General features: G+C 38.8%; 1 protein-coding gene across 1 annotated transcript in view; it reads right to left on the reverse strand.

The window, feature by feature from the left end:
* apobb.2 (apolipoprotein Bb, tandem duplicate 2) overlaps nucleotides 1-14,952 on the reverse strand; it is a 52,546-nt gene extending 37,594 nt beyond the window's left edge. The window contains exons 1-17 of the mRNA XM_079639350.1: nucleotides 14,867-14,952; nucleotides 12,639-12,668; nucleotides 12,416-12,519; nucleotides 12,191-12,336; nucleotides 11,924-12,071; nucleotides 10,942-11,094; nucleotides 9,675-9,799; nucleotides 8,801-8,886; nucleotides 8,276-8,726; nucleotides 6,944-7,055; nucleotides 6,178-6,324; nucleotides 5,160-5,371; nucleotides 4,881-5,076; nucleotides 2,835-3,014; nucleotides 2,574-2,753; nucleotides 1,231-1,398; nucleotides 439-644 (exon numbers count right to left, since the gene is read on the reverse strand). Of these exons, the coding sequence (XP_079495476.1) occupies nucleotides 439-644; nucleotides 1,231-1,398; nucleotides 2,574-2,753; nucleotides 2,835-3,014; nucleotides 4,881-5,076; nucleotides 5,160-5,371; nucleotides 6,178-6,324; nucleotides 6,944-7,055; nucleotides 8,276-8,726; nucleotides 8,801-8,886; nucleotides 9,675-9,799; nucleotides 10,942-11,094; nucleotides 11,924-12,071; nucleotides 12,191-12,336; nucleotides 12,416-12,519; nucleotides 12,639-12,668; nucleotides 14,867-14,918 (2,696 nt within the window). The 5' untranslated portion in view covers nucleotides 14,919-14,952. The remainder of the gene's footprint in view (nucleotides 1-438; nucleotides 645-1,230; nucleotides 1,399-2,573; nucleotides 2,754-2,834; nucleotides 3,015-4,880; nucleotides 5,077-5,159; nucleotides 5,372-6,177; nucleotides 6,325-6,943; nucleotides 7,056-8,275; nucleotides 8,727-8,800; nucleotides 8,887-9,674; nucleotides 9,800-10,941; nucleotides 11,095-11,923; nucleotides 12,072-12,190; nucleotides 12,337-12,415; nucleotides 12,520-12,638; nucleotides 12,669-14,866) is intronic.
* Nucleotides 14,953-15,416: the final 464 nt, after the last annotated feature.

The raw sequence follows: 15,416 nt of genomic DNA on the forward strand, positions 1-15,416 counted from the left end.
ACTTGAATTAAACAAGCCAAGCTTCTGCCCAAGCCATTTTACTGAACTACTTGCCAAGCTCCAGTTGCAAACCTGGGCTCCTATGTTTCTGTATAGCTCAATATTATGTAGCAGGGTGCAGAATTTTTTTTGCAATTGTTTTTTCCAACCATTTTATTCTGCCAATGAACAATTCTGCACAATTATTTTCTCACAATTGCCAGTTTACATCTTGCAATTATGATTTACAGATTCATAATCAACTTATCTGGCAAATAAACCCTGCATATGAGTTGACTTTCTCTCGGTCAAATGAAAGTGCAATAATTCAAATAAGTTGTACATTAATAAAATGGGAGTAAACATGATTATCAGTTTAACCATTATTGTGGAACCTGACTCCCTTTTATGTGAAGGCCTTTTAAATCCTTTATGCATTGAAAATCCAGTTTCACTTACGTGATGCTAATGAGCTCAGTTGGCCCATGAGGAGCTGGAATGGAAAACTTGAATTGGCTGTCGGTCACAGAGGGCTTTGCTCTAACACCGCTCTCATGATAGATGTTCGTGTGCATCTCCAGACCACAGTGAACATAGTCGGGGAAGTGAGTCCCAATCTCAGTCACAAACTCAATGCCGGCAGACAGGGTCAAAGCAAATTCCCTCTGTGGTATAATTAATTCATGTTAGTATACTACAAGTCAAAAGTTTGGAATAAGATTGTTTTAGCATTTATTTGATAAAAAAAAACAAATTTCTATGTGAATATATTGTAAACTTTAATTAGGGGCCAAGCCTCCCGAATGGGAGTCTATGGCAGCCCTATTAATGGAAGAGAGGAAAATTATGAAATTTGGCACACTTGTAGGGATGGTAAAGAATAGTAAATGGACCAATTTTGGAGTTTCTAGGACCAACTCTATAGCGCCATCACCAGTTCAAAATTAAATTTTAAAATGGTTATAGCTTTTGAACCTTTTGTTCTAGAAAAATTAAACTTAGTACTCCTGGTTTCTATAAACGTAGTACCCCATTATGCAGATCACATTCAATGTCTTACATTAAGACTCTGCCCACTGAAAAGTACAGTATTCATTGTACAATATATTTACATAAACAACAGCTATTTTAAATTGGAATAATATTGCAGTTTTCAAAAACATGAACACATCTTTAGAGCATAATAGTAGAAATGCAAGATCATTTGTTGTTGACGATTACACGTGCACGACTGAAGTGTGTTGGACTCACCTTGCCTGGATTAAAGCTCAATCCTCCTTTGACTCCAGGAGTAAAGGTACCAGACAGAGCCACTCTCAGTGGAAAGCCAGCTCCGGTGGGCAGATAAAACTCATTATCCATGAAGATGTAGTGAAGGAAAAGCTCGTTGTCGACACTTGAGAGCAGTCTTTTGAGGAACTATTTCAAAAATATAATGCTGATTAGTAATGCAAAGAAATTTCAGTGACTGAAAATTGTTGGTTCGGGTAAACGGTTTTGGAGGAAAGAAATCATTGACCCAAACAGTGACGTTTAATTAGCGTTTCTCTAATGGCGTGTTCAGCGTCTATTTTGTTCCTCAACGCGGATAAACTACAACGGGGAAACATGTCAGCTGTGTGGATGCTAGTGCTAGATTTACAATGTCGATTTCTCATTTTTAATCGATACTGATCAGGAGGGTCAATTTTTTTATGTGAGTGTGTGGAGGCGGGGACTAATTTACATATTCATGATTCCATACTAAATGACGCAAGGGTGTTGAGTTACATTGAAGCTATTTTTAAGGCATGAAGAAATTATTTTCACAGGATTTTTTTTTTTTAAATATGTCATTTTGATTATCAAAGATGAGTTTTAAAGGATAAAATAATTGACTTCACTTTAAATCTCAAGATCAATATTTTGGTCAATGCTTTTCTCTGTCGATGCATGAAGAAAACTTTACTACCCTACATATTTTTGTAGCACCTCCCATCCAATAAATAATCAAACTAATCTTTGTGCTTTGATACTTTTGTTTAGAAACAAAGTCTCAGCTTTCAAATTCTGTTGATTTCATCAAAGAATGTAAACAATAAATCTGGAATGGTGACAGATCGCTGAACTGAGCATCTCTTCCTCTTTACTAGTAGTTACTACCAAATCAACATCAATGAACATCAGAAAAAATGTTGAAAGATACAGAAAAACTGAAATCAATCAAGTCTCATGTAGTCAAATCAGTGTTTCAACCACGGAAAGACATCAATAAAACAGTTTGAGAACAATGTCACATAGTTACATTTACCTTAGAATATCCATTTAATGACCATAAACTTGATAGTCAGCTAGAAAAATGCATTTTGATAAATATATGCACTATATTACATATTCATTATGTTTTTACTCATCCTTTTGTCTTCATTATTTAACGTATGTTTGAATAAATCTGTCACGAAAACAAGTTTTAGTACAGCCACCGTTTACTTATATTTCAAGTAGAAACATGTAATGTAATTAAAAAGTTGATATAACAACTGCCTTGTTTGCATTACTAATTCTGGTGACAGAATCCATGTGATGACAGCTGTGGTTGGTAAAACTGTACTCACGTCAGTGGGGATCATCTGAAGGAGATTGTGAATCATCTTGCCATCTTTTGTATCAAGATACCCAAGTTCAGCACCCAGAAGCTTGAGGTACACCATTGCTTCAGGAGCATCCTGGGCCTTTAAGTCCTCGATAAGCTTGTTGACATTATGACTGATTTCATTGACTATGTTTTGAGAAGCCTACAGCACACAGAAGAGATTGAGATTGGAATCCAGCTGTGAAGAAACACATCCATTTGCAACTTTCACTACATTTAATACCTGTCTCTTCTTCCGATCGTTTCTCATGAACGGCAGCATGTTGTCCAAGACCTCATTGAGTTCGGCGGGCAACTTGTCGGAAGCATACAAGGTGGTCTTCATGATCGTATCTGGGAAGAATCCATCGTCACCAAAGAGAGCCTCCACAATGGGCTCAAAGCCCTTTCCCTCCATACCAATCTGAAAGCAAGAATCAAAGACATAAGGGCCCTATTGTAACGCTCTGAAACGCAAGTATAAAAAGCGCACAGCGCAAGTAACTCTGTGGGCGGATCCCGGCGCTGTTGCTATTATACAGGCGGGATAAACGACTCTTGCGCCCGACGCAAATCTAAAATGTATTGGTCTGAAGTCGCTTCATTACTCATAGGTGTGGTTTGGGCGTAACGTGAAATAAACCAATCAGAGCGTCCTCTCACATTCCCTTTAAGAGCCGGCGCGCTTGTTCCACGGCGGATCGCTATTATAACGGCGGATCGCTATTATAACGGCGGATCGCTATTATAACGGCGGATCGCTATTATAACGGCGGATTGCTATTATAACGGCGGATTGCTATTATAACGGCGGATCGCTATTATAACGGCGGATCGCTATTATAACGGCGGATCGCTATTATAACGGCGGATCGCTATTATAACGGCGGATTGCTATTATAACGGCGGATTGCTATTATAACGGCGGATTGCTATTATAACGGCGGATTGCTATTATAACGGCGGATTGCTATTATAACGGCGGATTGCTATTATAACGGCGGATCGCTATTATAACGGCGGATCGCTATTATAACGGCGGATCGCTATTATAACGGCGGATCGCTATTATAACGGCGGATCGCTATTATAACGGCGGATTGCTATTATAACGGTGGATTGCTATTATAACGGCGGATTGCTATTATAACGGCGGATTGCTATTATAACGGCGGATTGCTATTATAACGGCGGATTGCTATTATAACGGTGGATCGCTATTATAACGGCGGATCGCTATTATAACGGCGGATCGCTATGATAACGGTGGATTGCTATTATAACGGCGGATTGCTATTATAACGGTGGATTGCTATTATAACGGCGGATTGCTATTATAACGGCGGATCGCTATTATAACGGCGGATCGCTATTATAACGGCGGATCGCTATTATAACGGCGGATCGCTATTATAACGGCGGATCGCTATTATAACGGCGGATCGCTATTATAACGGTGGATTGCTATTATAACGGTGGATTGCTATTATAACGGCGGATCGCTATTATAACGGCGGATCGCTATTATAACGGTGGATCGCTATTATAACGGCGGATTGCTATTATAACGGCGGGTTTGCCGGCGCACGCCAGGAGCGGTTCACAGCCGAGGAGACCGACGTTCTCGTCAGGCCGTAAAACACAGAGAAGTGACATTGGGGATGATGGAGAAACACACACATTAGCTTCGGTTAAACAGGCGTATAATAATTTGGGTAAATGTGTAATCTAGATTTATGCCTATTTTTTCACATCTTCACGGACACAACAATGATTTCCCTCGTGTGTTAATATGTTTCCTTGTAATAATGTATGATTTGCAAAAATGAAAACTGCTGCGTCTGTTTAGATTAGAGAATCAAAGTGTGTGTGTGTTGTTCACACGCTACATTATGGCCAAGCACGCGCGCTTAAAATAGCATATGACTAACGCGCGGCGCCGCTGTCTTTAGACTCGGTTTCTCCTGGTCAGTGGCGGAGTTGTTTTCTGGAACTGCAGAATATCACCAGGGAACGTTTGCGCCGGAACACACTCCTCTCTTCACTGAACCGCCCCCGCGAGCGCAAGTTCATTCCATAATTTACCGACGTGCGTCTGTGGAGGGAAGAGTCTGCTGTGCGCGGGTGCAAAATAGGAATGATACATGATACGGTGTACAAAGTCAATTGCACTGGGTGCAAGATAGGGCCCTATGGCTGCTTGATTATGGCAAACAGAATTTGGCAGATATCAAACAGATTTCATAGGGCCATAATCAAGTAAATGTTGGACTTTTATTGAACTCTGTACCTCAATCACGTCCATATCAAACCCAAAAGCATTCAAGGTCATCTCCAGCATGACCTCCCTTGGAAGTTCATTAGGAGATTCAAAGATCATGTTTCCCTCTAAAGATCCAATTCTGTAGTACCGAGAGAGTTCGTTTGGTTCCATGAGCATTTCAATTTCATTGCCTTGAAAGGCCCCTCGAATCTTCTGTCTCAAGCTAGGGAGTAAACAAAACAAGATTACCTTTTCTTCTGAAAATTATATTAGGTTCTTATTCTTCCCATCATTTTTTTTACTTACTCCAGGGTCTCTGGTGCTGTAGAGCTCAAGATGTTGCTGAGATGAGAGATGATGAAACTCTTGACCTGAGGATTTTCCTCAACAAGGAGAGCCGCTGTCAGTTGAGCAAGTTCAGCCGGTGTGGGGTTCTTCATCAAGATGAGATACGCAGCTACACGCTTCTGTACGGACGCGGCTCTGTCCAGAACCGCATGCATGAGCACCTCTCGGCCCTGTAAGAGCCATGAAATGACATGCCAAAATAAAATCGATAACGTGATGTGGCTTTAGTGCGATTGTCAATCGCGCATGCTGTGGTTGAACATGTGTTTACTTAATTAAATCAGTTTCAGAGTTGCGCCATTTACACACGTATATGACATTATACAGTGTTTCAGAGTCTCATTAGCTGTTTCTACCCATCTCTTTTTGAGATATTACTGGATGGAAACGCCAAGATGCAGATAGATTCTAAAAATTAGCATAAAAAAACGTATGCACTTATTGAGATGGATCATTTTTATCAATAAAAAGACATGCGAATAAACTACGTTGGAAACACATTGACCGAATTAATAAATCCCTTTATGCGCAATAAAAAAAATCCCTTTATGTGCAATTTTGTTTTCTAACACACATTGGTGGCATAAGTTAAATTCGCACCTATGGATGGAAACAGCTAATTACCCTTAATCAAGCTGTTCTGAGACACTGTGAGCTGCACTGTGAGATTACACTGTAAGCTGTAAACGAATTAATTTTTATTCAAATTAATATTTTTTTTATTTTTTTATTTGCCAGCAACCCATCAAAATCTTGTTTTAAATATTTTCTATGCAGATGAACTTCCCAACAAAATAACCCCAATCATTCTAGAATGATTCATTCTCTACAAATGGAACTATTAAGAGTCATCAGGAAAAACTTCTTGTATTTTTTTCAATATATATCGCAATGTCAGTATTTTCCAATTTTGTGCAGCCCTATTTTAGACTGACTTCAAACTCACCAAGAGCTGTGGGTTTATTTAACAGCTCACCTCTTCAGGTACAGGGATCTGTCTGTAGACCTGGACCGCGGCCTGTTGGACTGCAGGGGATGCAGCCGGCTGCTTGATGCACTGAATAACAGACGACTGCAAAGCAGGGCGTGCAGCTCCCAGTGCCGCCACCATGTTGCCAATGACCTGTAATAGACTTTTAGGGTAATCTAACAAGACCAATTTCATGATGTTTGGCTAAACCGTTCAGCAGTTATAAGCAAAAACTCAATTCTTCATTTCTCTTGACCAGTAGGTGGTGCTGTGTCACAAATGTGCAAGTACCATCGAGTCATGATTATGATGACATGTACCAAGTTTCGTCCCAATATGCTGAAGCATTGGAGAGTTATTGCCAAATGTAAATTTTGTCGTGTCAAATTCATTGTACAGTATGAGTACGAATTGGTCTATTAAATTTTTGTACACGTTTTTCCTTAAAATGCATGCACACATTACTCAGAAGCACAACAGTTATCGTACAGTGCTTGGCACTGGTCGAAAAGAATAAAAAAAAAATACTTTTTGATTGATCCCTTCTTATGGCAATAAAATGACCAACACGACCTTGGTGTTCGTCAAAAAACAGACGAGAATATACCCGGGAATTTTTATGCAGATAGTGGGAGAAAAACACAGACATTCGGGAATCAGACGCAACAGTCGAACTCCTGTAAATGTTGTGTCCCCATGAGAAACAAATAGGGCTTTAGTTGTAGAGTCCGAAGTTGAATTTATTAGCATGTAGGAACTTGTGTGAACATACCTTCAAAGTAAGAAAGACGTGTTCCTGGTCACCTGTGCAATCACCGATCTGTTCAAGGGCGTAATCAGCCACTGCCTGGATCTCACTGGTGACTCCATCCGTCTCAAAGAGCCTTGGGTCACACAAAGAATAAAGATGTTGTTTTGATGAAAAGTTCAGTTGCGTGAAACACGGACGACAGTCAGTGAGGCAAAACTGTAATTTGTCTGAAAATGTCTTTTCACGTGGTTGCAAATTAAAAAGTACAATATTTATGCATTTGGCAAACACTTTGACCCACCGCATTCAAGGTAAACATTACCAATCAAAATTTTGGAATAATAACATTGTGAATGCTTTCCCTTGGAATGGAACACAAGATCTTGGCCAATCCGTAACTGTTTGAATTACAGAAATATTACTAATTGGTAAAATTCAAACCATTTGTTTGTTAAAGATTCCCACTGCGCAATGTGGCGTCGGAGTGACGTCATTTCTATGACATTTTTGGACATCCAGTTTCGGTCACTGAAGGGGTTGTTTTGTAACGCCAGACGACGTATTTTTTCGACATCTACCGCACGTCTAATGTTGACATCCGTGGGACCTCCGTGTAAGGGTTATTTATAGTCCAAATGTGGTCGTTTGTGGACGTCTTTTCAACATCAAATTTAGACAAATTTTACGTTGTTTTTATACAAGTTCTAGAACTGTAGTCCCATGTTTCAAAAGGGTGGAGGATGTGTTTTCTGTACCATTGTATTTACATTTATGCATTTGGCAGATGCTTTTTATCCAAAGTGACTTTGCCGTACACATTTATATTCCTATCAGTTCTTGCTCTCCCTGGGAATCGAACCCATGATCTTGCGTTGCAAGCACCAGCGCTCTACTGCTTGATCTACAGGAAAACTATATTACACTGCTGTTATCAGCTGGTGCTGAGACAATCAAATGGAGTTTTTGCAAAACGATCTTAAATAATTATTAATAATCTGTATTCATATGTATTAATCATGTTGATAACAACAATGTTGATATTTGTAAATAAAAAATATTATATATTAATCATGTAAATTTCCTGCACGTGTCATAGATGTCCAAATGACGTCCAAAAAATGACCCATTTCAAAGGTCAAATGTTGAATGTCAATATGACGTCCAAGTTGGGTCATGGTTGGACGTCCAAATTGTGGACCTAGTTTGGACGTTGAATAGATGTCCAGAATTGGTCATGGACCGACAGACCCAATATAGACATGATCTGCATGTTCTGCATCCAATGTTTATTGGGTTTATATAAACCTTAATGTAAAGTTTTAAATGGAATACATTACTACAGCTGTCCCTCACCTTCTCACAGCATTGCTGAGAGCGTAGTAGATGGGTTTGCTTGGCTTGAACTTTGCCATCGCCAACATTTCCTTCACAAGGACGCGGGAGGACCGGGGTATCATTCCCATGGCATATACAGCAGCGTCAATCTCACCCGAGAACGTGTCAAAGGTCCTGAATATCTGCATGAGAGCACTGCTGCATTCTGGTGTCCCGCACTGTAGCAAAGCCTGGTACGTCAAAGACTGAGAGATGTCCAATGCCTCGGGAACAGCGGCCGTCAAGGTTTTAGCTTCCATCTTGCGGATCACGGCCACGAGCTTGTGGGCCAAGTGTGCTCTCTTACGTCCATCGTTGGTCTTGGAAAGCCCAGCAATTTCCCTCAGAACAACAAGAGCGGCTTCTTTATCCTGGATGGGGCTCATGTCAACACTGCTGTCTGGATGGAGGGGTTTCATGCTGGCCATATCTGGAAGAATAACAGTGCATAACATGACATGCAAGCAAACTATGAACATTCATACCAAAGAGATGTTCTCTTACTGTGGTCAAAGACTCTGTCACTGTACTTAGCAACTCCCAGAAGGGTCAAGGCCTGTTTGCCAGTATTGACCACTCCATATTCTCCCCTGGTTGAGTCAAAGTCATAGAGACAAACATCAGTGCATGAGCATCCAAGATACTTAATGTACATTTATGCATTTAGCAGATGCTTTTATCCATCACCATGAAAGTCAAAATGGACAATTCTTATTTTTTGATGGAATATCACAGTATTTATTATAAATTAGGTATCTGTGCACATCATCATTTTGTTAATCTTTTCTCGTAATCTTGAATCAGAACTTCCTCTCCCTCTTGTGGTGACATCTCTTCGCGTCTCTGATGATGTGGGCGGGGCAACCTGTCACTCACATGAGATCAGCCAATAGCAAACCACAACCATCCAACCTTACCTTTTTTTTTTTTTTTTGGGAGGGGATGTTATTGTCTTTTTTATTTCAAGAAATTAAATAATCAAAGTATTTAAATGGATTTAAAATAACAAAAAAATCTATTTGAACTATATCCAAATAATGTTTTATTTTTAAATATGCACACAATCACTCATATTCATATGCTTAATATGTAGAAAAAACAAAACAGCTAAATATTTCTTGCCTCATGACATTCAGTTATGAATCACTTAAATGAATCAGGCTATATTTTCAATTAAAAACAGCAGAATTCAAGTAGTTTGCACCACTGGATTTGACTGTTATTAACTTTTCTATCATAAAACAGTGTTGAATATTGTTTAGGTACTTAGATCTTACCTCACACTATTGTAATGTAAAAAAAAAACGGAAGTAACATGCTGAAATTCATGCTATGCACTACATTTACATGAGCTAAAGGAATTTATTATTTCACTTACTTATGTGAAAAGAGTGCAAGAACATGTTTTTCGGTGCAAGTTCCAGAGGTCATGTGGTGCTGCTCATTATTAAACGTGTAGTTGCAGATCTGGTTGCTTCTGATCAGCTGAGCGAGAGGATATTTCTTGGGAAGAGAGAAGGACAAACATTGGACATCTCAACCTATTCGTCTCCACTGGCTTTTAAAGGGGTCATGACATGGATTTTTTTATTATTTTTAATGTTTATTATTTTAATATGTTCATTGAGGTTCCCTCTATAGCTAATTGTCACGAAAGTTTAAGCCTTGTCGAATTAAATATTCAAGCACAAGAAGAAGCAAAAAGGAACTCGTTACTGACGCGCTGTGAGGGAAGTTTAAACATCGGAAGTAGTTGTCATAAGTAAACATAATCAGTAATGTCTTAAGTAAACGTAAACAGTCGAGAAAGACAACGCATGTGTGTACAGTATCAGTATATTGGGTTTTAGGCTTGTCAGTAAAGAACCACTGATTGGCTAACATCATTGCATAGGAAAAAGTATCAATGCCCACTCACTATTGCATGTGAGTAAATGTTTTGATAATAGTATCCATATGTAGTGTGTAATAGAGATGTTTGTGAATGTAAAAGGTCTGCAAAGATCCTAAAGAGCAGATAAATGGAGTTATTGGGACAGATTTACTAATGGCTTGAGCCAGCGCAAACCCTCTTTTGCGTGGACAAGGTTATTTTTGCAGCTGACCTTATTCCATATTCATTTTTTTAGAATTGCTCTCTCATGCTAATTTGTCCTGTGTAGTAAATCTGGCCCATTGTCTCCTTAAAGAAAGAATTGATTCTGAACTGAAACGAGTCGTCAATAATTCAGTCTCACTTCCTTCTGAACCTGTGTAGGTTTGTAACTAATTTGCACAATGCCAGCCTCTGGTCTTGATTGGCTGAACAGCGTATCTTAGCTCCGCCCTCAAACACTGTAGTGTATCTGAGACTGGAAGAGTTTGGTTTGTGTTGTTCATGTCGAGAAGACGCTGTTTTCTGCCAAAGCAAATCCACTTTGATGAGATTTATACGGTAAAACCGACGCGATCGTTACTGTTTTTATTACTGTGTATCAAGTGCTGAGAAAGAGCTGAAATTCAGATATGCTAATGAGCGTTTGGTTTCAGACCAATCACAACAGATTGGGCCGTCTGACCAATCAGAGCATTGGATGAATGTAAAACTCAAAAACAAAATTAGCAACCTATAAAATAGCATGATAGGGGTAGGTCTCTGAACTCACCATGCCGGTGATGAGGGCGAGGGGACTGGTGTGGTCTTCCACTGGCCTGAACTTGTCACAATCGGACAAGTCTCTTCTAAGGGTGACTTCGGTGGCGACGTCCTCTCTGGTGTTCACGACATAGTCAGTCTTACACAGACCGTAGATGGTGGGCTGGAATAGAAATGGTCTGAATGTTAGTGGATTTGACATGAGCGTCTTCCCATTCCAGAATTAAGTTTATCAAAGGACCAGGGCTACACGATCCTGAAGTCTTTTGTTTTCCTGTGTTATATATTGCAATTTAAAACGACAACGAGTTTTCACCCGACGACTTCAATGGCTATATTTGGAAAAATGTAATCATTCAGGTGTTTGAGATTGACCATTTATTTCTAAGTTTTAAATAAAAGATTATTGAAGTACATTTCTGTTTTAGTTTTTCTACTTCAAAATTTCATGTTTAATTCAATGTGTTTCTTGCCGCTTTGTTAAAATTATTTGTGAAATTTACTAGCAATTTCTGAGTGAAAATTGTTTCAAAGTAAATCTTACACTGTTTTTCTAGTGTTAAAAATTCAATAAAAATCTCTCTACTTCAGTTTCATAGGCCACATTCCCAGTGTTTCAATAAGAAATATTGGGATAAAACTATTGTATAAAAAAAAAAAAATCAAGTAATAAACTAAACTTCATTTTACAGTAATACAAATATTTACATCTTAATTTCTTACATTTTAAACATCAGCCCACCAAGCTTTTATTTTGACCGGCAAATTAAAATATGCGCTGCTGTTTCAGATTGAAGCTCAGCATTTGGTTCATTCACATGCTTGTAACCCATAATATCAGGTGTAGATGACGTGCTTCACTCTGAAACCAGTAACACATGTATTTATTTATTTATCGTAATTAAATTTCAGCCTGTGCGATTTGACAAACGCGTTAAGCCATATCGTGATACCGATTTCATTGTGATAAATCGCGCAGCCCTGCAACACACCATGTCTTCGTTCCTGTCCTCCTCAAGCACTGGGACGGCAAGAGCAGAGATGATTCCCCTCTTGATGTTGAGGATGTTTATCAGCTCGTCTTCCTCAGGGAAAAGCTTGATGTCATCGTCTCCCTCAACTGTGAACTTCAGAGGGCGTCTGAACAAAGAGAGACGAGTCTGCTGAATATGACCATCTGAAACCAGTGCCTTCATTATACACCCTAGGGAGCTGATTGAGATGCACCCTAGTTATTGTTAGTGTGAACAGTCCTTTACCTCTCCATGGCGGTTTTGAAGTCCTCCGCACTAGCAGCTGCTCCAAACACAGGCTTTCCATCTGCATCGACGTCAATCACTTCACTCAGTGTGCAGTCGGTGGTGCGCACAATGTAGCTGCATGTACCAGGAGCCGCAATCTCAACCTAATATGATATTCACACTGCGTTGCTGAAAAAACAGTAGTATCTTTAGAGTTTGATGTGAAATGAACTCGTACTGTACCTTGCAGCTGGCCTTGGGACCGTTGACAGCCCCGTTCAAAGCATTCAAGGACTCGGTCTCATAGAAGTATTCATACTTGCTGAAGGGCTTGTATCTTTTGGCCACTAGAAGAAGCAGAGCATCTCATTTAATATGGCAGAAATACATGCTGACATTGAATTTAGATCATTACAACTGTAGGTTTTGCATGTATAGTAGATTCTGCAGAATAATTGGGACATACTCAAGCATGGCACTTCTTCGTCCTGAGCTTCTGCAATACAAAACAAATGCACATTATTAGAGTGAATTCGAGCGTTTGCACTGTGGCTACATCTGAAGTCAGTGCTGAAAATGTTAAAAAACGCCAGCTTGAATGTATGTGTAATCCTTTAGTAGTCTAAATACATCACTTTTAGAAAACTACACACTGGTATACGTTCTTCCATTAATTGCTGAGACACTTGAACGAGTTAGACAGCAACCAGTCTGGTTTCAAAAGTTGCCACTCAACTGAGTCTGCCCTGCTCTCGGTTATTGAAGCGCTGAGACTGTTAAAAGCAGCTTCCAAATCCTCAGTTCTCATCTTGCTGGATCTGTCTGCTGCTTTTGACACGGTTAACCACCAGATCCTCCTGTCAATCCTCAAGACGAAGAGCATCTCAAGAACTGAAGAGTACTCGGGAGTCCTTCAGGGTGTCGTGGAGACGTGAGGTGCCTCAGGGCTCAGTGCTGGGACCACTTCTCTTCTGCATCTACATGTCATTACTACGATCTGTCATTCAGAAACATGGTTATTCCCATCACTGCTATGCTGATGACACACAACTCTACCTCTCATTCCAACCAGAGGAGCTGACGGACATTTCTTGCTGGAAGAAAAACCACCTTCAACTCAACCTTGTGAAGACAGAACTGCTAGTAGTCTCGGCCAACCCAACACTTCAGCACAACTTCTCCATTCAGCTAGGTTTGTCATCTATAACTCCTCTCAGGAGTGCCAGGAACCTTGTAGTTGTGATTGATAATCAGTTGAACTTCACAGACCACATTGCTAGAACTGCTCGGTCCTGCAGATTTGCCTTACACAACATTAGGAGGATCAGGCCCTTCCTATCGGAGCTACACAACTCCTTTCCAAGCTCTTGTTCTCTCCAGACTGGACTATTGTAATGCTCTCTCCTTCCAGCATCACTGTCAAACCTCTCTGCAACTGATCTAGAATCCAGAAGAGTGTCTTTATCGAGTCACTCCTCTCCTCATAAACTTGCACTGGTGGTCAATCGCTGCTTGATTGATTCTATTATTCTCCTCATTTGTAAGTTGCTTTGGTTAAAAGCGTCTGCTAAATTATTAAACGTAAATGTTAAATGTAAAGTTCTTTATTGCAATGGCATTCAGAAACAAGAAATACCTGCCAATGTAGTAAAAAAAGTCAAATTAATTCAAAAGTTCTGATTGTAGTGCTTAGCACATCATATATATATATATTTTTTATCTTATAATAATGACTTATGTCACAATTTTGACTTTTTATGTAATGATTTTGAATTTTCAATCTCATAATTAGGACCTTTTATGTCCTAACTTCGACTTGGGTCATAATTGACATATTTATGAGATAAAATGACTTTTCTCTCATAATTATGACTTGCATAATTATGCTGTATAATTATTATTATGACTTAGTATGTCAATTTCGACTTTTTATGTCATGATTTTGACTTTTCATTTTCAATCTCAAAATTATGATTTAGTATGTCATACTTTCACATTTTTATCTCATAATTATAACTTTTTTTTACCTAACTTCGACTTGTCAAAACTGATATAAAAGCCACAATTATCACTTAGTATGTCAGAATTATGACTTTTGATGTAATCTCTTATCTCTGTAATCTTGTAGACTCTTATCTCATAGTTATGACTTGCAAGTTTTTGCATTTTTTACTTGTCATAATTACTGTATAATTATGACTTATTATGTCAATTTCGACTTTTTATGTCATGATTTGACTTTTCAATCTTATAATAATGACTAAGTATGTCATAATTTAGACTTTTCATCTCAAACTTTTTACTAAAAAGATTTACTAAAGCATGATTCTATATCTCTTTATACTTTAGAAAATGGGCTTCCATGTGGATTTCATATGCATCTCAACAATGTATCCTATTAAAATGGAAAAAATTATTATCTGATATTTGAATTATTTAAACAAAACAAAAATGATAGACGGAATATTTAATGTGTTTTAAGGACAAATCTCACTTAATCTTAATATACATGTCATTTTGCATCTTTTGTAAATGTATTTTATTACTTGTACGGGAAAAAATACAGAGAAAGAAAATCACTTTTTGCAGTGTGAATATTTTAAGGAAAAATGTTTTAAAAGTCGATCAGAAACTAATTGTGAGATTTCTATTTGTGCAACTCAGAACGAGCGGCAGGAGAGATAGCCTACTTACTGGACACGGCGACGGTCAGAAGCAGCAGAAGACGGAGCTTATTGTCGACCATGATGACTTCAGAACATTTCTTCTCTTCAGTCTCAGTTTTCAGGACATTTATAGCAGAACAAATGAGTGCTTGTTCATTTCAGCCCTTACTCCAAAGTTCATTCATAGGCTGTGTCAGAATAAAGCTCACACAGAGCCAATATTTGGATTGATTTCTCAAAGTGACCGACAGCGCAAACAAACATAGTTTGCTAATAAACATTTGGCTCGCCTTTTATTTGCTCAGTTTGTTGTTTCAGTATATTATCGATTTAAGTGCACTGACACAATCGGAGGACAGCAAAACTTGCTTAATCTATAGCTATATATGTTCATGTTTATCAGCAAAATTAGTTTTAAGTAAATAAGGACTTTGTGACAAACAGAAACTCCTCATGTGCATATGCGTATCTGAACTAATGCAAGGTGATGCAGGAAAAAAATTAAAGGGTCTATTTAGAATTCAGAAACCCTTGTTATTATAAGTGACACCGGTGGCCGTTAAGTGAACTGCAGCAGA

The sequence above is a fragment of the Phoxinus phoxinus genome, assembly GCF_949152265.1.
Source record: "Phoxinus phoxinus genome assembly, chromosome: 16".
Lineage (NCBI taxonomy): Eukaryota > Metazoa > Chordata > Actinopteri > Cypriniformes > Leuciscidae > Phoxinus > Phoxinus phoxinus.